The 24,259-nt window shown below is 54.1% G+C and overlaps 1 protein-coding gene across 1 annotated transcript in view; it reads right to left on the bottom strand.

Moving 5' to 3' along the window:
• Positions 1-276: 276 nt before the first annotated feature.
• The window catches only part of Tmem132e (transmembrane protein 132E), a 55,621-nt gene continuing 31,638 nt past the window's right edge, over positions 277-24,259 (bottom strand). Inside the window, exons 2-9 of the mRNA XM_006990066.4 lie at positions 11,859-12,789; positions 10,086-10,232; positions 9,654-9,846; positions 8,792-8,935; positions 6,101-6,306; positions 3,909-4,197; positions 3,038-3,229; positions 277-2,357 (exon numbers count right to left, since the gene is read on the bottom strand). Coding sequence (XP_006990128.2) covers positions 1,305-2,357; positions 3,038-3,229; positions 3,909-4,197; positions 6,101-6,306; positions 8,792-8,935; positions 9,654-9,846; positions 10,086-10,232; positions 11,859-12,789 — 3,155 coding nt within the window. The 3' untranslated portion in view covers positions 277-1,304. The remainder of the gene's footprint in view (positions 2,358-3,037; positions 3,230-3,908; positions 4,198-6,100; positions 6,307-8,791; positions 8,936-9,653; positions 9,847-10,085; positions 10,233-11,858; positions 12,790-24,259) is intronic.

Genomic DNA, 24,259 nt, shown 5'->3' with positions numbered 1-24,259 from the left:
CACAAGACCTCTCTCCTGAGCCAGTCTCGGGGCAAGCTCTTTCTTCCTGGGTTGGTCACTGAAGACTCCTGGAGAAGACCCATTTTTTTTTGAAGGCTACCTTTCCAGGGCAGTGGATCTTTTGTTACATCACGTGGGTGTCCCCATGGTACCCAAGTATCTTAAGAGACACTTCATGTAGGGAAGGAGGAGCAGGTCACCAGCCTTAGGTAGCCAGTGTTGCCCCATGCTGTCCTGTGGCGAACATACAAGGACTAGACGCAGCCAGCCTCCGTGCACTGTCTGTTCGCAAGGGGGCTGTTGTCCCCAAGCTAGGCTGATGCCTTCCGTTTATTTATGAAAAACTGACACAGTGGTGGGCAGAACCCAAGAGGTGAGGCTGGGGGGATGGGGAAGGCGTAGAGCAACAGCAGCTCTTCTCTGCCTTCACCCACCCAACGGGCCCTTGCAATACACTCCCAGGTGGCCTCCTCCATCTCAGGGACGCTGGCTGTGGCTGCCTGCCCTTTGGGGTGGAGGGAAGCAGGAGTGAGCAGAGCCCAGGCTAAGGCGCAGTAGTGTTGACCTTGCTGCGGGGACAGGCTGCACATCACCGACTGCGCTTGCTGTGTGGGTGTGGTTTGGCCAGAGAGATATGAAAACCCCTCTCACTGGGGCCCTCTCGTAGGCTAAAGGGCAGAGGAAGCCATGGGAAAGTGTCTACTTTGCACTGGACCCCTCTGCAGTCGGCTCCAGGCTTGGGAGACACCCAGGAACCAGCAGACATCACAACTGTCACCCCAATACCCACCCGAATGTTTTGTCTGCAGCAAGATCCTTGGCAAGGCAGGCAGCCACCACTTCCCACCCTGCAGGACAGAAATCCCTGAATATCGGTTTAAGAAAAAGTCTTTGTGCAGCCTGTGACACAAGACCCCATTTGGGTCCCCGGCACAGGGGGGCACCACTGGGGATGTGAGAGGCATGGCAGGGCACAGTGTGGGCCCACCTGGCCCCAAGTTTGGCCTTGGCGCCTCAATCTTGGGGGCGGTGGGGATGTCTAAGATGGAATGAGGTTTGGAAAGAGTGAACAGGGCAGAGAACTGTCTCCCTGCTTCACGCTGGGTTTGGAAGGAGCCTTCCGCCTGCAGGGGGCAGAAGATCAAGGTGGATCTGGCCACAACTGGTCAGACCAAAGCTGCGGTGGCAGGGACTATAAAATCCACTCAGCTGCCCCGAGTCCCTGTGAGCTGGGGGGGGTCCAGGCTGAGTCCCAGCCAGAGGCCATCGCGTGTGTGGGGATATCCTGCCACCCCAGGCCACCACTATGCAATGTCTTTGATTCTGCGCATGTAATTGTGCAGGTCCGGGGGTGGAGTGGGCCGCGTGGTTCCGGCCACGTCTGGACAACCCCAACCCAGGTCCTCTTCGTCCTCCTCATCCTCTTCGCCAGCAGGCACTGAGTCATAGGCCAGCTCCTCCGAGGGCAGAGTGGTAAAGGTCGTGAACTTGACCCTCTTGCGCTTGGAGGTGGGCGAGCTGGCAGGGTCCTCCGTCTGGTCCCTGGCCGAGCCCCCGGAGGAGCCGTCCCCACGGCCGTGCACCTGGCTCTGGACGCTGGTCTGCGAACTGCCACTGCTGTGGTGATCACCGTGGCAGCAGGCAGGCACGGTTTCCAGCGCGCTCCCCGCGGGCGGCGACAGCTCACCTTGCACCCGCAGCGGCTGCCCATTGCCCAGGAACACCCAGTGGTGAGAGTGGTCCATGCTGGTCTGGCCCTCGGGAGGGATGCGCTTGTGCCGGTACCGCAGCACGAACACGATGCAGTTGATGAGGAAGACAAGGATGGCGAGGCAGAAGACCCCCAGCAGTGCGTACATACCAATCTCCAGGTCCGTCAGCCCCCGGGGCATCTGCAGGAAGCCGGTGGGCAGCGGTAAGAAGTCCTCTGTAGGTGGCACCGGGCCGGAAGTGCCCAATCCGGGAACCTCACCGGCGGGGACAGCAGTGCCTGGTGGACCGGCTCCTCGGGCCTCATCCTCGCCCCCACCAGGCCCAGGCTGGCTGGGCCCCGGGTAGTCATACGTGGGATCCTCGTCATCCCGCCCAAAGTGTACTCGCAGGCCCACATAGGTAGTGGCCAGCACACTCTTGCGCTTGGTTTTCTGGCAGCTCTCCGAGATGGTGAGCTCTGCACGGAGCAGATCTCCCGACCCCTCTGCCTCGGCCACCACCAGTGGGAAAGCCTTGTCTTGGGTCACAGTGGCCACCCGCTCATCCAGGCTGCTCACCAGAAGCCCGTAGTCCCGGGGACTGTATAAAGAGAGTGGTGCCGTGGTTCCATCACTGTAGGAGAGCCACAGGCTCAGCAGGGCTTCCTGAAAGAGGAGAGGAGACAGGAGTCAGGGCCAGCCTTACCGTCTTCTCTGGGTACCACCAGCTCTGCCTGGCTCAGCACCCGCCATGCTAGGTGCTAGGTGGTACTCAAGACCACTTCTGGAGTACCATGTGAGGCCCCTTGCACTGTGGGGACGGGGAACACAAGGTAGGGTTTCCGGGTCTCACCTACCACCCTGAAGATCCCCCTTCTTCTCTTGACCTGGCTGGATTTACCTCATCAGTCACCAGGGTAAGCCCAGATCTCTATGTCTGACTAATGAAGCCCAGAGAAAAGAGAGGGATCTGGATCATAGGTTAGGGGACAAGGGACCCCTATGGCCTGACACCACCCATCACCTTTCCACCTCTGTCCTATAGCCAATACCTATACTACATAGGTATTGATATCCTACAAACCCACCCAGAGATGAGTTTGGAGGGTGGTTGAGGAGAGAGCCCTCTGAGAATCCAGTAGAGGATCCTCAACTGGGCACTGGACCCCTGCCCACCCCTGTGAAGGACAGGGTGATAAGACACAGAGCTCCTTGGGTATCTAGAGGCCTCATCTGAAGATTGATGGCCCCGAGTGGGGCGGAGCCTCCGGGTCCTATTCCACACCTGACATGCTCAGGGGGTGGGTGGGGTGGGGTGGGGTGGGGGTGTTCAGGGAGTCAGTTACCTGCTTAACAAAGCTGAGGGTGGGCTGCGCAGCCGTGGTGGCCAGGATGGTGTGGCTGCTCCCAGGGCTGGGTCGCAGGGACAAGGCGAGGCTGGCCACCACCTGGGCCTGCAGTTGTGTGACACTGACCTTCTCCTCTGTCACTGTCAGCAGTGTCTCCCCCAGCACAGCCTCAGTCAGGGGGGACACAACCTATGACAGAGCAAGAGGTGGTGGTGGGGTGGCCGGGAAGCAGCTGCCTTGCTCAGGGCCCCCACCCAGGGAGAACTCCCAAGCGCTGATGGGGAGAAGGGACAGAGAGCACAGGACTCCTGGTTCTCCCACAGGTCTGGAAGGAGGAACGGTGCAGAGTCAGAGGCCCCCGGGGGCCAGGCAGAAACGCAGAGGCAGATGAGAGAAGTGAGCAGTGGTCACAGGAACTGGTGTCCAGCTGCGGGATCAATTGTTTTATCAACAAAATACGCTTGTAGGCTGTGGTCATTAATTAGCTCACAGATGGCTGAGTTCTGCTCGGTCACCCCGCTGTCGGAGAGGAAGACCAGAGCTGAATTCTTAGACCACCCATAGGTTCCTTCTTGTGACTCAGCAGCCATTTTCTTTCCACACCTGCAGTCCCAGATCCTGGTCCAACTTTCCCCGCAGAGAGCTATGAAGGCTGCTGAGGCTTGGCTGAGAACTTCCCCAAGAAGTGGAAAAGAGCTTGATTTTGGAAGGTGCAACCTCAGGTAAGAGGGAAGAAAGTGTTTCTTAGGGGGTCACTGGGGTGGCTTTCAGAAGTGAAGTCCTGGGTACACCCGAATTCTCTACTTGTGGGTAACCCAGGTTCCCAGATCGACCGCTTTGTATCTATCTGAACAGTGCCCTTTCTTACCTTAAAGGGGGTGGTGCCTGGCTCCAGTCCTGCCAGCGTGCTGCTGTCCACCAAGTGGGCCACTCGGGGGTCACCCACCCGCATGAAGTCACTGACCAGGTCAGTGACCTCCACCAGCCAGTCTGGACCTAGCATGGTGACCACCTGGTCGGTGCCCTCAGACGATGTCGTGTGAAACTGGGTGAAGACCTGCAGGGTGGCGTGCTGGTACTGCAGCGTGCAGCCTCGGCTGGCACTCTGTCTCCGTTCCTCTTCCTCTTCCTCCTCATCCTCGCTCTCCCGAGCTGACCTGGGGAATGCCAACGTCAGGACCGGGGGCGGTTAACAGCACCCCACCCTGGCTCTCTCTGGCTCACACACAATCTCTCCCCCTGTAACTGCGCTGCACCTGGAGATGTTCCTTCCTTCGCCTTCCCAACCCATGGCTGCCAAGAGCTGGCATCCCATCCTAACGGTGACGGTGGCCTCTTCTTCAGCACTGAGCATGCACACGACACTGTGGTGAGCCTTAACCTGGAGCCACAGGGGATCCTTGTAACAAGCTCACTGGACGTGTCCTACAGTCATGTGTGGAGCATGAGTGATAAGTGATGGAATCGGATGGTCGGCTGAGGAGATCTCTGAGCGAAGAGTAGGGGTAAAGCCAGTTTCTTCTTGGTGCTTTCATTTATTTGCCTTTTTCAAAAGGCAAGGTCTCACACCTCAGGCAAGCTCTCCCCTGAACTTCCTGATACTTCTGCCTTAACTTTCCCAACTGCTAGGATGGTACAGGTATTTGCTATCCCACCTGGTTTTATGTGGTACTGGGTGGGGAGGGGGTTGAACCTAGGGCTTCATGCATGCTAGGCAAGCATTCTACTGCATGAATTACACCCTCAGCCCCCTCCTGTTGCTTAGACTAGGAGAATGGAGGGAGGGAGAGAGAGAGAGAGAGAGAGAGAGAGAGAGAGAGAGAGAGAGAGAGAGAGAGAACATGAGAACAGTAAGCAAAAGGGAACCTGGTCTTAATGGTTTAGGAAATCCTTGGCCTATACTGTTTGAAAAAGATGCTGCAATCAGGAGATTCCCTGACAGGGAGTGTGCACTAGAGAATAAGTTTGCTAGTGTTTTGTTAGAGTTAGCCAACTGAAACATCCATTCACATGAAGACCTCCTTTTACGTGTGTTAACGAATTTAATCCTCACTGCCATCCAATCAAGTATTCTATTGCCCATTTCACAGATGAGAAAAATGAGTCAGAGATGTGGAATAAGCATATGGTTGGTTGCACTACTAGTAAATGACAGAAACCAGGATTTAACCTATGCTACCTGTCCAAAGGGCTTCCTACACCCTCGGCACTCAAACCAGCATGAGCATTGCTCTGCAGCTGTTTGGCAAAGCAGAGTCCCAGGCTGTGCCCCAGCCCTGAAGCAGAGGCTGCACACTAACAAAAGCCCCAGCAATGGAAAGGCACATTCAGGCTGGAGGGGCTCTGCTACTGTCCCTGCCGTTTGAATCACCACAGCTTTAAATGCAGCCCAACTCTTCTTTCCCTCCCTGCTTCTCTCCATATCCCTGACTTCCCACCGAGCCCTGCTGGGCTCCGCTGGGGCAGCTCTGAATGGGTGAGTGGAGCATGGTAAGTATACACATACACGGCCCACAGATGGGCACTAAGGTGCGGAAGCCTGCATCTTGGCCAGGGAGCTTGTGTATACCTGTGTACTGTGGTGAATCTGTCCCCATGGACCCAGGAATCTGTCCTCGGTGGCCCGCTGGGGCCAGTGGATAGAATATGTGTGCTGCTTATGTGTGTGGGTATCTCTGGCTGGGGGACACAAGTCCTATGGGTCCCCAGCTGACCCCTGTCCACTTGTCCTTTAAGACTTAGCTCAAGAACCAGCTTTTCCAGGAAAGCTTGGCTTTATTTCTGGAGAAAGAGGGACTCCCTCCTTCATGCCCTTTCATTTCCTGCCCACAGAGCTTCCCACCATGCTCTTGGATGTGTGCATGTCTTCTCACCCTGTTGGACTGGAAGCCTGGCTGGTCACACTATTTCCCCATCTCAAATACCTGCCAGTGTCTAGCATACAGTGGCTGCTCAATACAAGCATGCTGTTTGCATCACTGCCCACAGACTGTGTCCACGCCTTACACGCCTGCAGATCAGACTACTGTTCCATGTTTCCACTAGGTGCTGGGGCTGTACCTGCGGTCAGGAAGGATAGGTACCCTCCATCCCTTCACTTGGCTGAGGCGAGCATCTGAGAGCTCGATGTGCAGAGGTAGCTTGGGGACCCAGACTGTCATTTCCAGGGGGGCACTGAGGACATCATAGCGGAAGGTGACTCTGGCGTTCATGGACCCTCGAGACTCCTTCCCGCTCACAAACACATAGTCACAGCTGCTGGATACCTGGGGAAAGGCAGGAACATAGAGCATGGGCATGGCTTGCCTTCCAGGTCCTCCTGCTGGGCGGTTCAGGGTCTGATGGCAGGGCCAGCAAGCCTGCTGGAGAGGAAGTGGAGAGGCCTGCTAGCAGAGGGGCTTCCCAGGGCTGCTCTCTACTGCAGCATCCTTAGGGCTCTGGAACTAGGTGTCTGCCAGATGGACTTCTCCACCCTGCAGGGGCTGTTTGACTGGGCAGGATGAGACAGAGGAGCCGGAGTAAGGAACAGGTCCCTGCCTCCTCCACGCCACAGTAGCGTGACTTGGTAGGTAAGTGGGCAGCTAGTTAATTTCAGATGGAGGGCTGTTCCTGGCAGATATGGAGGAGAGGGAATGGGGGAGGACAATTTGGGATCAGAGAAGCCTGAGCACAGGTGGGTGGATGGTGGCCACTGATATGTATTATTTATGCAAATGTGTGCCCACCTGGCTGGCAACACTGCCTAGAGGCTCCCTTGTGGAACCCACATGCCTACTGGGGATATGTTGCTGGAAGCAGTGTTCAATCCTTCCCAGGGGGCCACTGCCAAGGCTTCAGGGTAGGTGCAGGTGTCTTGAGTGTGCTTTGGGTGTTCATGCACACACCTGACACACCCTAGAGTGGATCCCATGTAGACACACACCTGGACACTCTCTGCCAGAACACACTTTGGGGCACCTCCATGAGTCTTGGAGAAGAAGTAACCATGTGACCAGTGAGCTGGCCACACCCCAAAGCCTCTGTAGTGATGGGGGTGCTGGATTATACCTCGTAGTGGTTTGAATGAGAATGGCCCTCACAGGCTCATGTATTTGAAAACTTGGTCCCCAGTTGGTGGCACTGTTTGGGAAGGATTAGGAGGTGTGGCCCTGTTGGAGGAGGTGTGTCAGTGGGGCCAGCTTTGAGGTGTCAAAAGGCTACAATGTTCCCAGTGTACTCCCTCTGCCTCCTGCTTTGGATCATATGTGAGCTTTCAGCTACTGCTACAGTATCAGGCCAGCCTACCTGTTGCCATACTTACTACCATGGTGGTCATGGACTAACCTTCTACAACCTTAGTCCCAAATTAGATGTTTTCCTTTTTAAGTTCCCCATGGTTATCGTGTTTTGTGGCAATAAAAAACTAGGACATCTCCCAATCAACTCTTCTATAAGTTGCCTTGGTCATGGTATGTTAGCACAGCAATAGAAGAACTAAGAAATGTCTCATCCATATATATATATATATATATATATATGGACCCTTGGACGACCCCAAACCCTTGGCTGTTGGCTCCTTGTGTCCCCTTAGAGGTGAGGTGGAGGGAAACAGGAATGTGCCTCTCCCACCCTGGAAGGCATAGGCTGGCAAGTTCCACTTGAAGGCTAGCAGCCTCCATTTAAAAAGCCATATTTCACAGAGATTTACAGCAGTTCATTTAGAGCCCTCTGACTCCTGCTGGCATCTTAGCCATCACAGGACGGGGAAACGTGGAAGAGAAAGCACTACACAAAGGCTCTCAGGAGCAGCTGAATCTGGTCCCATCCCAGCCACAGGAGTGGACAGAGGGAACTGGGGAGGGAGCTAAATTCTGATCCATCTCCCTGGAAGACATGATGCTTGGGACAGGGGTGGACAAAATCTCCTCGGGTTCCCTAGACCCAGGGAAAACAGAGGCAGAGTGCAGACAGCAAGTGGGTGGTAGGATGGTACATCCAGCCCTCACTCTTCTAAGTGGAGTAGCCAGGGAAGCAGGAGACAGGCCCAGCTGTCCAGTCACTTGCTTCCATCTTACCAGAGGCTAGCCCACCCCATGGGCACCATGGCTGCATCACATCGCCACCTGTCCACTGCCTCCTGTCCCATCTTGCCTCTTGAAAGCCAGGGAAAGAACAAGCCAGGAATATCCTGGGTGGGGGTTAGCCATGTGGGTCATCAAGTCAGATGAATGGACTGTGCCCTGGGCTAAGGAGGAGATGGATGGAGCTGGTTTCTGGAGAGCATCTGGGGGTGGGAGGGAGTCACAGCTGGGAGGGTCACGGGGAGTTGTAGGTGCTGGGGCGTGTCGGACCCTCTATTCCTGAAGCTGCCTTCTCTACCTAGCTCCAGTGTGTCTCCACCCTGTTCCCCTCCTGCCCAGGACTCAGGGAAAATCTATCCATCCTTCTGCCGTATTTGAGTCTGTCTTAGACAGGGCTCAACAGTGACTTGCTGGGTTGGGGTTACATATTATCACTGCCCATTCCCTCTTGGCCTGCCTGAGGAGTCTGCCAGGACACTCCTCAGGTCTGGATGGAGTGGTCCTTTGGACTAGTAGAGGGACTATGAGTCTGCATGGAGGTATCCACATATGTGGGACTGAGTTGTTCCAGACATTGGGGTGCTGCTTAGAATGGCAGAGAGGAGGGGCCACTGCTGGTCCGCAGCAGGGCAGACGCATGCCCTCTTCAAGGATGACCTGGAAGAGCTTGGGGTCTCTCCCAAAGACCCACCTTGATGATGTCCTCATTGTCAGACTGGCACTCCACCAGGGCAGAAACATCCAGGACGAGGCCAGTCACCTCAATGGCGATGACCTTGACGGGAATGGCCACAGTCCGGCCTGTCAGGATGGCAGTGTTGATGATCTCTGTGTCCTGCAGGGAGACAGGGGTGGTCGGAGCTCTGCTGCATGCTTCTCTCCAGGGACATGTCTGTCGCCCACTGTCCTGGTTCCCTGCTGCTGCCACTCCCCAGATATCCATTTCCTCTGGGGAAATGGCACATGTGTGCAGGGGCCTGTCTCTGCCCAGCCTCAGGCTCCTCCTCAGATGATCGGCTACCGAAGTCCTTCCCTGCTTCCAAGGAACATCCTTTCTCCTGAGCCAAAGCTCTCAAGTGACATCAGCACCTTCTCCTGGCCAGTCACAGTGCTCTGGGTGGGTCACCAGCCCTCCATTCCACTATGCTGGCTGCATCCACTGCCCCTTTGAACAAACCGCCCATATTCATTCTTCTTTTTCCTATGGGAGCTGGGTCCTTCTGGAGCATGCTTCCCTCTTTGTCTCAGATGGGATGCGTGCCTCCTCTCTGATGGCTTCCAAAAACTTAAGGGGACAGCCACTATCTAGAAGAGCTCCCCTAAGCAGCCCCTTTCCAGAGAATTCGTCTATGGTGATTTCGCCAGGGCCAGAGCTGTGCTTGCTGCCTATGGGTTGGCATATGCCCAGGTCCACAGGCATTGTCTCAGAAGTGGTCCTTCTCTGCTCCCCACACCACCCCATCCACATGTACACATGCTCAGCCCCGCCCAGTCCCACTACACACATGTGAACTCATGGAGCAGGGTGGGGTGCTCGGACAAGGCCTGCTTACCATGGCCAGGGGCAGGATGGCCTGCACATCTCTCTGGATGACCGTCAGTTCGGTGACAACTCGCTCCAGGTCAGTCATGGCACTGTGGCCTCGGTAATCGATGTGCCACATGATTCTCCGCTTCACAGACTGGCTGGTGAAGTTCTCCATCTCAAAGTCCAGCTGCAAGATCTCCAGGGGTCCCTGACCCTCCCTTCAGGGTAAAACAGGAATGGGGGAGACAGAGGTTGACGGGGAGGGCTCTGCAGTCCTAGCAGGAATGCGCCTCTTATGAGTAGCTATTCTCCTCAGCCCACCTTAGTAACCCAACTCCAGAACCCCACTCCTGATTCCTGGAAATGGACTGCCCCCCAGCACTCTGGAAGTCCATCTTTCTCCATGGAGGCTAGCTACCCAGCCCCCAGGTGCCTTATCTACAGAGGGCGGACTCACCAGGGGGCTAGGGGTGTGCCCTGGGCCCAGGCCACATCCACAGTGGCTGTGGAATGCTTTGCCCCAGTCAGCAGCTCTGAGGTCACATGCCACTGGCCACTTCGAGACTTGGTGCCTAGGAGAGTCACTCCCTTCTTAGCCTTCACCCTGGAACAAAAGTGAGGAAGAAGAGGCAGAGGGTCAGGCTTTGATGCAAAGCTTGTTCACCTGGCCACCAGCCCTAGGCTGGAGCTGGGGATGGGGGAAGCAAGTGATCTGAACTACCATGGGGTCTACACTTAACATTTGGGTGATCAGGTCTCTAAAGCTGAAGCTTTTGGACATTGTCATCCCTTCTGTCTTGGCTCTGGCCTATCCTCAGTCTCGTCATACATTAGTAACACAATGTCTACACACCTCAGGTTCTTCTCAGGAGGCCTATTAGAACCCACAGAAGCCCACAGAACACACCCTCTGCCTTTTATTACGACAGGATCTAATACAGCCCAGGCTGACCTCCAACTCTCTATGCAGCCACAGATGACCCTGTGTGCATGGTCATGGGTGTGCAACATGTCACCCAGTTTGTGGATGCTGGGAGTGAAACCCAGGTTTCATGCATGCTAGGTGAACACTGAGCTACACCCCCAGCCCTAGAACCACATCTTTTTATTGACACGAGACACAGCAGCCCTGAGTTCTGCTGGGGCAGGAAAGAACAACATCTCTGCATCTCCACTGTGACAGCTCTTGAGACAGCAAAGAGGTGGAGGTCTCCTCTGAGTCTACCGCTCCAGACCCTCCGACTGCTTTTTACCATGGCTTCGGATGAGCTCACAGTCTCCTCCTCCTCTGGATGTACATGACATGTGTCCCTTAGTAAATAAGCTTTGGCTGCGCCTTAATTACTGCTGACTAAAAGCAGGTTGATGATCACCTCCCTACATCTACGTGCTCCACTACTGTTAATGCAGCCCAGGACGGCTGGCAAAACTCATTCACATTCAAGTCTTCATCACTGAATCAGGTAGACACCCTGTGGGAATCTGTGAGCTTGGTGGGTGTGTGCTTAGAGGAGTTTGGAAAGAAGTTGCAAGGTTGATGGTGATAATTCAGTTTCTAAGCATTTTGCTTGTGCAGGGAAGCAGTTTGGTGGGGCCTATTTAATGTCCTCAGAATCCCCGGCCTGACTCAAGCCATGATTTCCTACTGAAAAAAAAAAAAAAAAAATGTCAGGTGGGGATGGGATGATCCAGGCATCTGTGAGTGGCTGTGCTCTGTACAGAAAGGGCCAGGCATCCTTACCCTATGTCCTGGACTCATCTGTGAAATTTGGGTGAGCTACACCAGCTTGTGTCTGAGCACCTTCCCAGCCCAGAGCCTGTCCTCACAGCCATGCTTGCAAAAAGGCTCATATTCACTCCTGTTGCAAATCGTTTCTATGTGACACAGAGCAAGAGAAAGAGGCTGTGGTTGGGAACTGGGGCTATGGCTCGGTGGGTAGAGGTCTTTGTCATCAAGCCTGACTTGAGTTGGATCCCTGGGATCCACATGATGGACAGAGAAAACCAACTCCTGAGAGTTGCCCTCTAACCTCCACAAGAGGGCCATACCAGGCAGGCCTCACTCATTCAGAACAAAACAAACAAATGTAATTTTAAAAGAGAAACTGTGTGGACAATCAGAACCAACAGCTGCTCTGGAGGAGAAAGGAGGAGGATGCTGAGGCCCTGAAGGGTCGGAGAGGCACTTGACCTGGGCTGGGGATCCCCCTCTCATTCTCAGGTCCCTTACCTGAGTGTGAAGTGCTCCACGCTGGGGTTGGCAGCTGAGGAGGAGTTGGGTGCCAGGTAGAGGAGGATGCTGAGCACCTCGCCAGGCCTGAGCGGCCTGTCAGGCAGTCGGATCATCAGGTTGCTGTCCAGCCTATGCTCCTGAACCGCCCTACGCGGCGGCGGCCGGAACAGGCTGATGCTGCCTATGCGCAGCAGCGGGTGCTGCGTGGGGCTTTCGGCGCGCGCCGCCGCTCCGGGCCCGGGGCCGCGCCGCGCGCTCCCGCAGCCGCCCGCTGCATCGGGAGCGTGCAGCGTGTAGTAGAGTTCTACCTGCTGGCTCTCAGCCGCTGCCTCCGGCTCCAGTCCGTCGGGGGACTTGCGGCGAGCGCTGGGCGGCGCGGCTGGGGCTGGGGGTCCGAACCAGGCCAGGGGCAGCTCGGCGCGCACCAAGCAGGTGGCTAAGGCCCCGCCAAGGCGACACGAGCTCCGCACCTCGCGTGCGTCGCGGAAAGCGTGCAGGCGGACACAGGGCAGCCGCTCGGTGACCCCAAAGTCGTCCCAGTCGCGGCCGGCCACATAGAAGAGCACCTGTGCCACGGGCTGCGAGACGGGCACGCGGGCGCGCACGATGAAGGCGCGCACCTTCCAGTTGACCGTCAGGCGCTCGGGGATGTCCAGGGTGCTGGACGGCTGCAGAAGCTCCCGCACCACCACTTGGCTGGTGCTGAAGGGCCCCAGGGACACGTTGAGGACCGGCAGCTCCTTGGTCTGGAACACCACGAAGGGCTCAGAGCGCTGCAGGGAGCCGTTGATTGCGGCTGGCGGCGGGGGCCGCGCCTCCTTCAGGAAGAAGGCTAGCCGCGTGTGCGACAGGCGGTAGCTGACCGGCAGCACCGGGCTGGCCTGCGGTCCTGGGGGGCTGGGGCTGGCCGGGTGGGAGCGGCTGGCAGCTATGGGCAGAAAACACAGAGGTCCAGAAGGGTCAGAAGAGGGCTCTGGTGACCTCATGGCACTGACCCCCAACCCCCACTAATCCATCCATCCCATCTCCATCGTCAGAGAGCCTTCAGTAAGGTTGTATCCCCTGGTGTCCTGAAAACCTGCAAAATGATGGGTTCTCAAGATGGCTCAGTGGATAAAGGCCCTTACTGCCCAGACTGACAACCTGAGTTGTGTCTCTTGGATCCACATGGTGGAAGGAGAGAACTGACTCCTGCAAGTTGTCCTCTGATCCCCAAACGAGCTGTGGCATAAGCCCCCCTTACCCCCCCCCCAAAAAAAAACCCTGCAAAAAGAGTAAAGGGTTGCTACCTTAAAGTGTGGGTTTGGGGACCTGCCGAAGTCCTGTGCACAAAAGGTGATTGCTCAGACTCTGCACTGGCACAGGAGGGCTGACTTAGGTGATCTTTGCCACTGTATGTGAGGCTGGCATTTGGCACTTAGCAAGTCTTAAAGTGTTTGCTCTCCAGATCAGTTTTAGGAATGGCACTGTGATCTCTAAATACTCAGTCACTTACATCTTACAGATGAAGGATTGAAGGCAAAGGGCACTTATCACCGAAAAGCCCAGGAGAAAATTCAAACCTGCCATCCCAAATGGTGTAGGATCCCCGGAGTCTGTTATCCTAATTCCCTTTCACCGCACACTCTATAATGGGGAAACTTTGTTCTCAGTCTCCTTATCCTAAATGCATCTCCTCCTACAAACCACCAAGGAAGCTTCTAACAATTTTGTCTCGATCGCTGCTGTATGTAATGATTTATTGTGCACCCCAATATACTGTGTACCCTAATAAACTTATCTGGGGATCAGAGGACAGAGCCAGACACTAGATTAGACACTGAGGCCAGAGAATGGCGGCACACACCCTTAATCCTATCACTTGGAAGGCAGAGATCCATGTGGATCTCCATGAGTTCAAGGCCACACTGAGAACAGAGTCAGGCAGTGGTGGCACACGCCTTTAATCCCAGAACTTGAGATCTTTTGTGTTTGTTTAGAAAGCACACACACGCCTTTAATCCTAGGAAGTGACATGGCTGGGTGGAGAACAGTATATAAGGCCTGAGGAAACAGGAACTAAGCAGCAGTTCAACTGAGACCCTCAGGAGTGAGGACTCAGAGGCCTTCAGTCTGAGGATTCATGGAAACAGGATCAGCTGAGAAGTTGGTGAGGGGAGGTTGGCTGTGGCTTGTTCTGTTTCTTTGATCTTTTAGCTTTCACCCCAATATCTGGCTCCGTTTTTTTAAAATTAGTAAGACCTTTTAAAATTCATGTTACATTTGGCTTGTCCCCCTTACCCAGTGCTGGCCTCATTTTGTGCTGATAATGACTTAAAACTGCCCAACCGGGTTCTCCCTCCTCCCCTCACCCTTTCTGACTTTACCCCTTTTCCTGGGCACAGATAGGACCTTGGTGTCCTTCCCTGCTCAAGTCCTGGGACAAGGAAGGTCTGTGGATCAAGGCCTATGGTTGGAAGTCCTTCTGTGTGTCTTTCTGCAAGCTTTCTGAGTCTCGTTCCTTCCACTTGAATCCAAGTGGTGATAATGCTGATCTAGCCAGGTGCCATTTGTGTTTGAGAATTATATTTAAAAATAAACGGAATTTATTCAACATGACACAAACCTGTTTAGGTATTAAAGATTCTCTTGCCCGTTCTCACAGTAAAATCCCAACCCACCATGTACCTTACTGTGACATTCAGGGTCTTTGACATGTGGCACCAGGGACCCCTTGGCCCTGGGACTCTTTCCTAGCCCCACCTTGTAATGGGACATCTCACTGTCATCCCTCTCCCTTACTGCTCCTCCTTGTTCATGTTTTGCTCTTTCACCCAATTCTCTCTTTACACGAGCAGGGTCTAGCCTCGATGCCACCCTCTCCAGGAATCCCGCCAGGATGCACCCTCCACCTGGTGAGATTTTCCTTCTCCGAGGGGTGCTCTCATCCCTTGCCTTATGTGGTAGTTACTTATGGGGCCTAGCCTCAAGGGAGCCTTTAGCCGGTCCAAGTACTCTATCACGAATGACTGCAGACCCCAGGCAGTACTTGGCATTCCATGCATTTCATCCGTATTCATTATTTCATCAATGTCATTTAGACCTTGCCAGACTCACAAACATACATACTGATTCCTCACAAAAGCTGTGGAGTCCAAGTCCTCTGCTCTTGTGAGGCGCCAGGGTTTCTAGCCTATTTAAAACCTGCAGTCTAATTCCCTAACTCAAAGGCTAGGGTAAGGCTGGGGAGATGGCTCAGTGGCTAGAGTGCTTGCCGTGCAAGCATGAGGACCAGAGTTCGAATCCCCAGAACCCGTGTACACATGCTCAGTGGGCAGGCCAACCCACCTTGGAATTCCAGTTCCAGCCTTGGAAGGCAAGGATGAGACCCTCAGAGCAAGCTGGCTAGTGGGACTAACCTGATGGGTGAGTTGTGGGCTTGACTGAGAGACCCCATCTCAGTGAATAAGGTGGACGTGTGCAGGAACTACCCTTCCACAAGTGCCTGCACACACGCAAACATGCATATACACACATGGATATCACACACACACACACACACACACACACACATACACACACACACACACACACACGTGAAAATGGAAAAAGAAAAATTAAGGTAACTGAATCTGATGTGATGGTTATAATCCCAGCACATAGGAGAGCTGAGGCAGGAGGATGGCAAGTGTGAGGTTAGGATGGGCTACATAGGGACACTGACTCAAAACAAATGAATTGGAAAACAAAACTTAAAGCAATGGGCCCACGCTGGGTCCTGGAATCCATTGTGGTACGAGGGGTACTTGATCTCACTTCACTGTTTTGTCTCCAGCAGCCCATGGGGTCTTCCAGGGATGCCACGGGTCCCTGGGAGCCAGGGGTTTCCCCTCCACACTGCCCTCCTCTGCTCCCAGGGCTCTACCGGTCCTAGCTACTCCTCCCTGCTGGACACATTGCTCCCTACAAGAGGACAAACGCTGGAATGGAGGAGAGCAAGATGGGGTCTGGAAGGTGTCTGTGGGGATGTGGAGAGCCCTTCTGCCTGTCCCTGTCCCCTCTCCTTTGTCCCCTCAAGCAGAGCAGCTTCAGGGCTAGCCTCTAGGCAGTGTGGAAACTCAGGGTGACAGCCTGACTCAGCAGGGCACAGCAGCCAGTCAGCTCTGAGAGCAAGCATCAGGAGGCCAGTGGGCAGATACCGGCTCAGACTCCAGGCCAAGGCTTCCCCCTGCACAAATGGCTTCCTACTCTGAGCCTCTATGTCCACCTAAAATTGCAGAGATGACGTCAGCGGCAGCCCTTACAGGAATCCTGAGAGTGAGGAGAGCACCCTCGGGAGGGGGGAGGCACTGCTATCTGGGAAGGCATTGGAGGCACTGCTATCTGGGAAGGCATTGTGAATACTGTGGTTGTGGTGAGGACAAGCACCATGCTTGTCCCTCTGGCCTGGAGAAGCAGCAGTGGTCAGTGGGGCTGTGTTCTGAATGCAGACAGGGAGAGTCAGGCAGGGCGGAAGGTCAAAACCCTGACCTTGGCCCTGCCCTCACCAACAATCCCCAAGAGCCTCCTGGATGCTTCTTAGTGGCACTTAGCTCCATTTGCCCCCTATACTCTCTTCATGGCTGACCATCTGGCGCCTTTGGAAGCAGCCTGGGAGTGAAGGCCACCCAGTGGGCATTGGACTCTAAGGGGTATGAAGGAAGTGATGGAGACAAGTCACAGGGCCTCTCTGCCTCCTGGGGTAAGGCTAGCCTGGCAAAGTCAAACTTTCAGATCTTCCAAATCACTTTCTGTATTCCATTATCTGAGAAGCCCTTTCTGCCTGGGGCCACCTGGGCCATTTCCTGGCCTGGAGCCCTCTCCCCTGATAGCATGCTTTCTGCCTCTTTCCTACAGTTGTGTAACACTCCCTCCCCCCCCTCCCCCCCCCCATCAAAAACGCTCCATCCTGCAGGGGAGCTCCTTAAGCAGGAGGTAAACAACTAAAATCAAACAAAAACCTTCAAGAACTCCCTGAAACTGACCAGGTTCTCTAGGTCTCCCCCCCCTGACAGAGTAAACAATAAAAGTTGAGAGCCCATCTTGGGAGGCAGGGAGGGAAAGCTGCCCCACCAAGACTCAGACAAGCTTAGCTTGCTGCTAAGAAGATTCAGAGAAAAGCTGCAAAGACTGAGACCAGAGCAGCCGTCTGGAAGAAGCAGGAACGAGCCGAGCTGCCAGGAAGAGGTTTAGACCACAGTCATCTGGAAAGGATTCTCTCCAACCTGTTGAGCGGCCTGCAGGCTGTGCACTGTGCTCCAGGTTCCCAGCTCTGTGAGCTGTCTGTCACCCATGCTGGGGTGGACTTGGGTGATGCATCCATCTGTCCTTGAGTCATTTCTGCTCCTCACCCATACTCCTCTAAGTCACCGCAATAAAACTCACTGGCTCACCAAGATCGACTCTGGTGGTGTCGGTGCTTTGGTCTGTCGTGAGATCCCTATGTGGAGTTGAATCTCCCTAGGAAAAGTTTGGTCACACAACACCTATGTTTGGTCAGGGGTATCTTCCTAGTGACTGTCACATCTACTCCACCTCTCCAGTCATCCTAAGCTCTCCCCCGCCCCCTCTGCCCCCATCCCTTTGAGGCTGGGTCTCATGTAGCCCTGATAGAACTTGCTTTGCAGCGGAGGATGGCCCTGAACTCTTGATCTTCCTGCCTCTACTTCTGGAGTGCTAGGATTGCAGGCCTGCAACAGACACTATTTCTGTGTTTTGTTTGTTTGTTTGTTTGTTTTGAGGTACTGAGCATAGAATCAAAGCAAAACACCCCATCAATGTAGTTACAGAAAACTAGAGAGCCTGCCTTGTTCTAATTCCCTCAAAGGACTACCACTCAACTAACTAGGTGCACTGTGCAGGAATCTGCGGTTTCTGCCCACCAGAACTTTGATCCCCCAGGACAATGACATCGACGAGTGTCCTGTATTACTCAAGCACTTAGGACATGGCTGACACATAGTAGACCCTCAACCTATGTTCACTGAAAGGATGAAGTCCTCTGAGCGGTAATGACTTTCTCCTTTGGTGAGGCCTCCAGAGGATCCTGGATGGGCCCTGGGGGAAGGCTTGTGGCTCTGAGCCTTGCAGTGGCTTTTATCCTCTTTCAGTGACCTTGCAGACAGGGACACTAAGCATCTGAAAGGGAGTACTTGCCCTAAGCAAAGAGCCAGCTATTCAAGCTGATTAGAGCACTGCCTTTTTTCCTGTTTGTGGCCTGGTGGCCCACAGCAGCCCTTCTCCTTCCCTTCCTCCCTTCCTTCTCCCTTTCTCTCTCTCCCTCCCCCCCCCCCACACCCCACACCCCACCAAGGAGAGACTCCAAGTCACTGTATCCTGCTGGGCCCTAAGGTCTCCTCTGTGATGAACAGGGTTGGTCTCTGGCTTGGATCCTGTGTCTTCAGCCAAAAGGAAGCTGCTTGGCCTCTAGAGGCTCTGGACATTTTCTTGGGTGGCTGGAGAGTGCAGGAAGTAGGGCTGATAGGGTCAGTAGAGGTTACTCAGAGGCTGCGGTTTCAGAGCTAGTGGACATGTGCCTCCTGAGTGGACATGTGCCTGAGTGTACGTGCCCTGAGAATTTAGTACACAGCTGTGAACACTGGACTTGACGGGGCAAGGTGCAGTCCTAGGGAGATGAAACATCTGGAAGTCTCAGTCTCTCTGTTTCTGTCTGTCTGTCTTTCTGTGTCTCTCTATGTGTCTTTAAGACAGGGTTTCACTATGTAACCCAGGCTGGCTTTGAACTTGGGATCCTTCCGTCTCAGACACCTGAGTTCTGGGACTGCATACATTTGGACTCCTTTATCTGCTTTGGAAGGTTGCTGAAGACAGACAAGTGTAGGGTAGTGGCAGGGGATCCACATGAAGGTGGAGGTCAGGGCCTGTCAGTGGTGGGAGAGTGAGAAGTGTTTTAGGGGTGAGCCAGGGTGGTAAGGACAGCTGGAATCAGCCTTGGCATACTCACACACAGCAGCCGCCTGTGACCTGCCTTATGCATGCATGCACATGTAGAATCCCACTTGTGTCTGCTCAGCTCCCCCCCCCCCATCCCAGCAGGATGCCCACTGCAGTTCTCTGGCATGACCCTAGGCTCCAAGGTCACCTGGCTCTTCTGTTTTAGCTACAGTGCCTGGCTCTGGCTTTGTGTGGGTGGCTTCCTTCCGCTTGGGGCCTCTGGCCACATTTTGATGCATGGGTCTCTTTTCCTGGCTGGCATCTCCTGCACGAGGGGATTCTCTTTGTCTTTTTTGTCCTTCTGATGGGTGTCATGAGCTGGACTGTGTCTTCCTGGTTCATACCACCAAGATCTGAGCATGCAGCTATTTGCAGATAAGATCTCTAAAGAGGCTCTATAAGTATTATGAAGCTGTGTGTCCAGTGTGACAAGATGTCTTTATAAGAAGACAGCAGACAGATATACCCAGAGGCAAGATGACATGAGACAGAGGCCAACAGGAAGAGGCCCTCACTGCACTAGACTCTGCCCACACCATCTCCACTGTCTGCTCTTAGAACTGTGAGATGACATGTCTCAGGTGCCCAAGCCACCCACCTGCTCCACCTTATCATGGTGTTCCTGGCAAATGAACACTTGAGAACTGACTGCTTCTGCCTCTCACAGCCTCAGTTTTCTCTATGAAGGGATTACACAAGTGTGCTGGAGGAAGAAAACATGCTGGGACTGTCCATCTTTTGTACTTGGGATAGGGACAGACACTCGGGGAGGGGGGGAGCATCCCACCCCCTTCCAGATTATGCTTAGCAAGGGAATCCCAACCCCTTCCAGACCATGCCTAGCAAGGGATCCTTCCTGTCAGGGCTGGGCCAGGTCTCTCCTCCTCACCCCTGGAAAGACAAAGGGCATCCTATCTACCAGGACCCACTGCCCATGGGATGGGCAGCTGGGGGTGATGAATTCCACTCAGGCTTGGCAATCCCCAGCCCCCAACGCTCTTCTTGCCTCTCGTCTCTGCAGCTCTGGCTCTGGAGCCAGTGTCAAAATAGATCATCAAAGAACTCCCACATTAGCTACTTCAGTGATGATTTCCCTGGGACCAGAGGATGCTGGGTCACATGTCAATTGGCCTTTGACCTCTTCCACCATCAGACCTATGAGCCTGCGTTTTGATGCATCTGCCTTTGCATCTGAGCTGGGATATGACAGAGGGGTTGGACAGGGCTTCGTGCAGTACAGTGAGGCCCCCAGTAGATGCTTGACAAATGGTAGTCATACTCTTTTATGATGCTGGGGACACGTGCAAGGAGGAGGTGGGTGGACAGAGTCCCCGCCCTCTGCCTTTCAGACTGGCCTTAGGCATATGAGATGACTGGGTGCAGAGGCTACTCCTTCCCTTTCTTTATCGAATGAATAAATAAATCTTCCTGGAAGCTCAGGGTTGGGGACACTGGCCACCTCCCTGCATCTAATCAGAATCAGATGCCTCCTGCTTCTACCTCTAATTGTCCCTAAATTAAAACTAATCACTTTCAAATCAGAAAAAAAAAAAGCATCATTAGCTTTGGTGAGTTTGAGGCAATGGAGCCCAGCTGTGCTCATGGGTGCTGGTCTGTGAGCTAGGAGATGGCTGTGTGTGTGTGTGTGTGTGTGTGTGTGTACACATGCACACCCATACACATGTGGGTTATACGAAAGGTTGGTGTCTGAGGACCTTTCAGGTCCTGCTTCGGAGCTAGAATGAAGAATCAGAGCAGATAGGAACTTGAGACCCAGGCAGTCCGACACAGTTGGGATCCCAGAGGACAGAGTTCTGGACGTCTGTGTCCACTGGCACCCTGGATACATGTAGTTAGTATCACAGAAGTTTAATTGGAAGAGGGTGAGGCCACCAAAGGGGCAGGTTCTCACGGTCTAAAGGCGGCGGCAGTGATGACAATTTATGACAACATACATCCAGAGCCCATCACAGTGCCTGGACTATAAGGGCCAAAGGAAGCCTGTGCGTCAGACCTGTGAACAGATCCGTGCATGGGTGGATGGATCCGTGCATGGGTGAACGAACAAACGAGAGGGGCAAGAACCATGACTGAGGCAGGTGACTGGCTTCCTAGGGGCCATGTGGCCCACGTTCAGGGACCATCCTGCCACCCCTCTCCAACCCTACGCTTTGGAGAGAGTTAAAGCTGGCATGGCAGAGGGCTCTGCTCCCAGGGAGCAGTGAACCCAGGCTTGCTCTCCTAGGGCTGAGCAGTGGGTCTGGCTTGGTAGGCTGTTTTCTGCCCTCTGTGACCTATGACCCAGCAGGCAAAAGGAAATTCAATAACCAATGGCAACCAGTGTCCCTGGGGCAGACTGCCCTGGGGGAAACCCTGCTTTGGAGAAGGCTCTTTCAGAGAATAAGCAAACAAATGACATCCCCTGTTTGCAAGTATTAAAGAGACAGGGTGTGCCCTCACCCCACAGCAACAGCGCCAACCACACAAACTGTCTAGGAAGCAGTTTCAAAATATGTGCCCTGTCCCTGCCCCCACCAGGGGTCAGGACCAAACAAAGAGCCTGGTGGGCCTGGTGTGTGTTAGGCAACTGCCTGCTGCTGAGAGACACTCTAGCCTCATCAAGGGACTGGGGATACCACTCTCAGCCCAGCTTAGTGCAAGCAAGGCCCAGGGTTCAATCCTCAATCACACACACACACACACACACACACACACACACACACACACACACACACACCCCACACAAGCACATGCAGACTCACACGTACAAATGCCCCCCCCCCCACTATTTTAAAGGACTTGAAACTATTCACACCTTTTTCTCAGCAAACCCTCCCTTGGGAGAGTAATAAGCAGGAACATGAGGGAGGATTAGTGCAGAAAGATGCTCTGCAGTCGTCGTGAGGTGCTTCTCAAGAGTAAACAAGAAACAACTTAAAATGTCTGAAAGGAGGGCTGGGTTAAAAATGCAAATGTGTGAAAATAAATACCTGATCTGGTGTGGCTGATGTTTGCAAAGGGGAGGTGACCCAGAGAAGGTGCTCAGGCTGAGAAGGGCTGCCAAGGACCAGGGAGGAGGGATGTGGTTTGTGTGCAGATGCGGACGAGCCAGGGAGGGGGGATGCATCAAGATGCTAATGGTGTTATTTGGGGGGCGGGGTTTGGGTGATTGCCATTTTTTTTACTTCATCCTTTTATGAATTTCCCAGTTGTCTACAGTGAACATGTATGGCTTATAAAACTGAAAACAAATGCCTTTTTAAATGAAGACAAGTGGTAGAAGCTGTTTTAAGAATAAAAATAAAGAAGGAAGGACAGAAAGAAAGAAAACCTATGGGGCTTTGGCGCTGCACAAACTCATATTTAAGTGACTGCTCTGACCCGTCTAGCTGCGTGACCTTTGGCAGGTTGCTTAATTTCTCTGAGCCTCCATTTCTTACACCTGTAAAATGAGATTCACAGTCTCGTTCACAAAGTCATTGTGAGTAAACTCAGGGATGGAGCTGGGGCACACATTCATTTCTTCCTGTGTCTCCTCATCACTCAGTGTTGATGAGGAGGGAAATGCTGACCTGGTTTCCTCAGCACTCAGAGCACTGTGTGGCCAATGGTGAGTGTCCTGTCAGTTTCTGTTAAGTTAAACGGGAGAAGTTAAGAGGTGACAGGTACATAACACAGGGTCCCAAGAGGCACAGACTGGGAGGACTACCAGCTGTCGGGGGCCCTAGAAGCCAGCCAGGAGGTCCTGCCAGTGGCCTGTTGTGTGACCTGTGTCGGGGCCCCTCTGCTCTCTGAGGCTCCACCTCCTAGCATGGGAGAAGAAGAAAGTCCCTGTCCTATGCCGCATGGGTGAGCCAGGGAGGCCTAGCCTGTTCTGGACAAACTGGAGTTCAGAGGGATAAAGCATTGGTAGCTGGTCCCCTCCTCCAAGGCAGGGTCTTTCTGTGTCTAGGGTGAAGGTCCCTGGCTCAAGCCCGGGAACCAATTAGCTCCAGCTTTGCTTACCCACTCAGTGACTAGCGTGGGGTTGCTTCTGAATGTTTCTGTGCTACGATGATACCATCCCTAGAGGCTGGCTCCCTCAGCAGGTCGGGGTAGGTGGGGGGGAGGAAGAGTGGAGAAGCTTCCAGCAGCCCAGAGCTCCCAGATGTATCAGCAGCCTCCCTATACCCCTAGATCCTGAAGCAGCCCCAAAGACTAACACCCCCTACTCCCCAACCCTACCCATGCTCGCCAAAACCACCCAAGGCTTCAATGAGTGTCCTGTGGGGTGGGATGCAGGACAGATTCCCTTCTCTGCTGATCTAACCCTTTCAGGAGCCCCACGGCCCCCATCTGTCCATTGAAAGTGCATCAAGGAGACGATGCAGGTCACGAGGGCTGTGGTCAGCGGGCTCAGCCATTATCCGCTGTGGTGTGGCCCTGAGGAGGGGGGCTCTGCACTCCACCTTGGGTTCCCTCCCACTCAGTAAAATGGAGTGAGAACAGCACCTCTTTCAAGAGGATGCTTCAAATATTCTAATGAAGGACTACCCACAGGCTGGCTGTCCCTGGCCTGGCTGATGCTTGAATGTGATTATCACCACCATTAACTGCATCCCCACATGGCCTCGAGGGTCAGTGCCCAGGGGTCCTCCAAGACCCAACTACTGAATGTCCTCCCTCCCATGTGGAACCCCAACACTAGTGCTCCTTTGCTGATGGTGGGGGGTTGGTTTCCTACTTTGGGCAGGCCCAGCTGTTTCCTTGATTCCTGTCTTGTACCAGTTTCCTGCTGAATGGAGCACTGTATGAAGGAAGGAAGGAAGGAAGGAAGGAAGGAAGGAAGGAAGGAAGGAAGGAAGGAAGGAAGGAAGGAAGGAAGGAAGGAAGGAAGGAAGGAAGGAAGGAAGGAAGGAAGGAAGGAAGGGGGTGGTCTTGGGAGGCTGTACCAGCTAACATGTATGTGCACAGCCTCAGCACCTCTGCAAGGCTCTCTTCCATCCCCTTTCTTGGTTCATCCATCCTGAACTGGCTACTCCTTTTTCTTGCTATCCACAACCTTCCACTAGTGAGAGAGCAACCCAGATAGGGCATGTGAGTACAGACTCGCTCACAGCCTACAGACACCACAATATCAGAACCAGAGCTTCCTGGGTCCCTGCCTGCCAGCCCAGAACCTCGCCACCAGACTGAAAGGCTCTCTCCTCTGGTCCTGGGAGTTGGCTAGTCCATTCTAGTCTCTGCTGTAGTGGGATCCTGGGAGATCCCTTCATGGAGGGGTGGGGACAGGTGAAGGTGAGAGGGGGAAGCTGGAATGGGGTGTGAGTACCTGTGACTTAGATAAGGTGCGACACAGGTTGCTGTCCCTGGGCAATAAGGGCCCAGGGCAGGGAGAGAAGTCCGAGCAGGGGAGATCAGCTGCAGGGAGAGAGCCTGCCCTTGCA

This window comes from Peromyscus maniculatus, chromosome 8 (genome assembly GCF_049852395.1).
Source record: "Peromyscus maniculatus bairdii isolate BWxNUB_F1_BW_parent chromosome 8, HU_Pman_BW_mat_3.1, whole genome shotgun sequence".
NCBI lineage: Eukaryota > Metazoa > Chordata > Mammalia > Rodentia > Cricetidae > Peromyscus > Peromyscus maniculatus.
The sequence above is the reverse complement of the archived record's forward strand: the minus strand, read 5'-3'. Positions and strand labels throughout refer to the sequence as shown.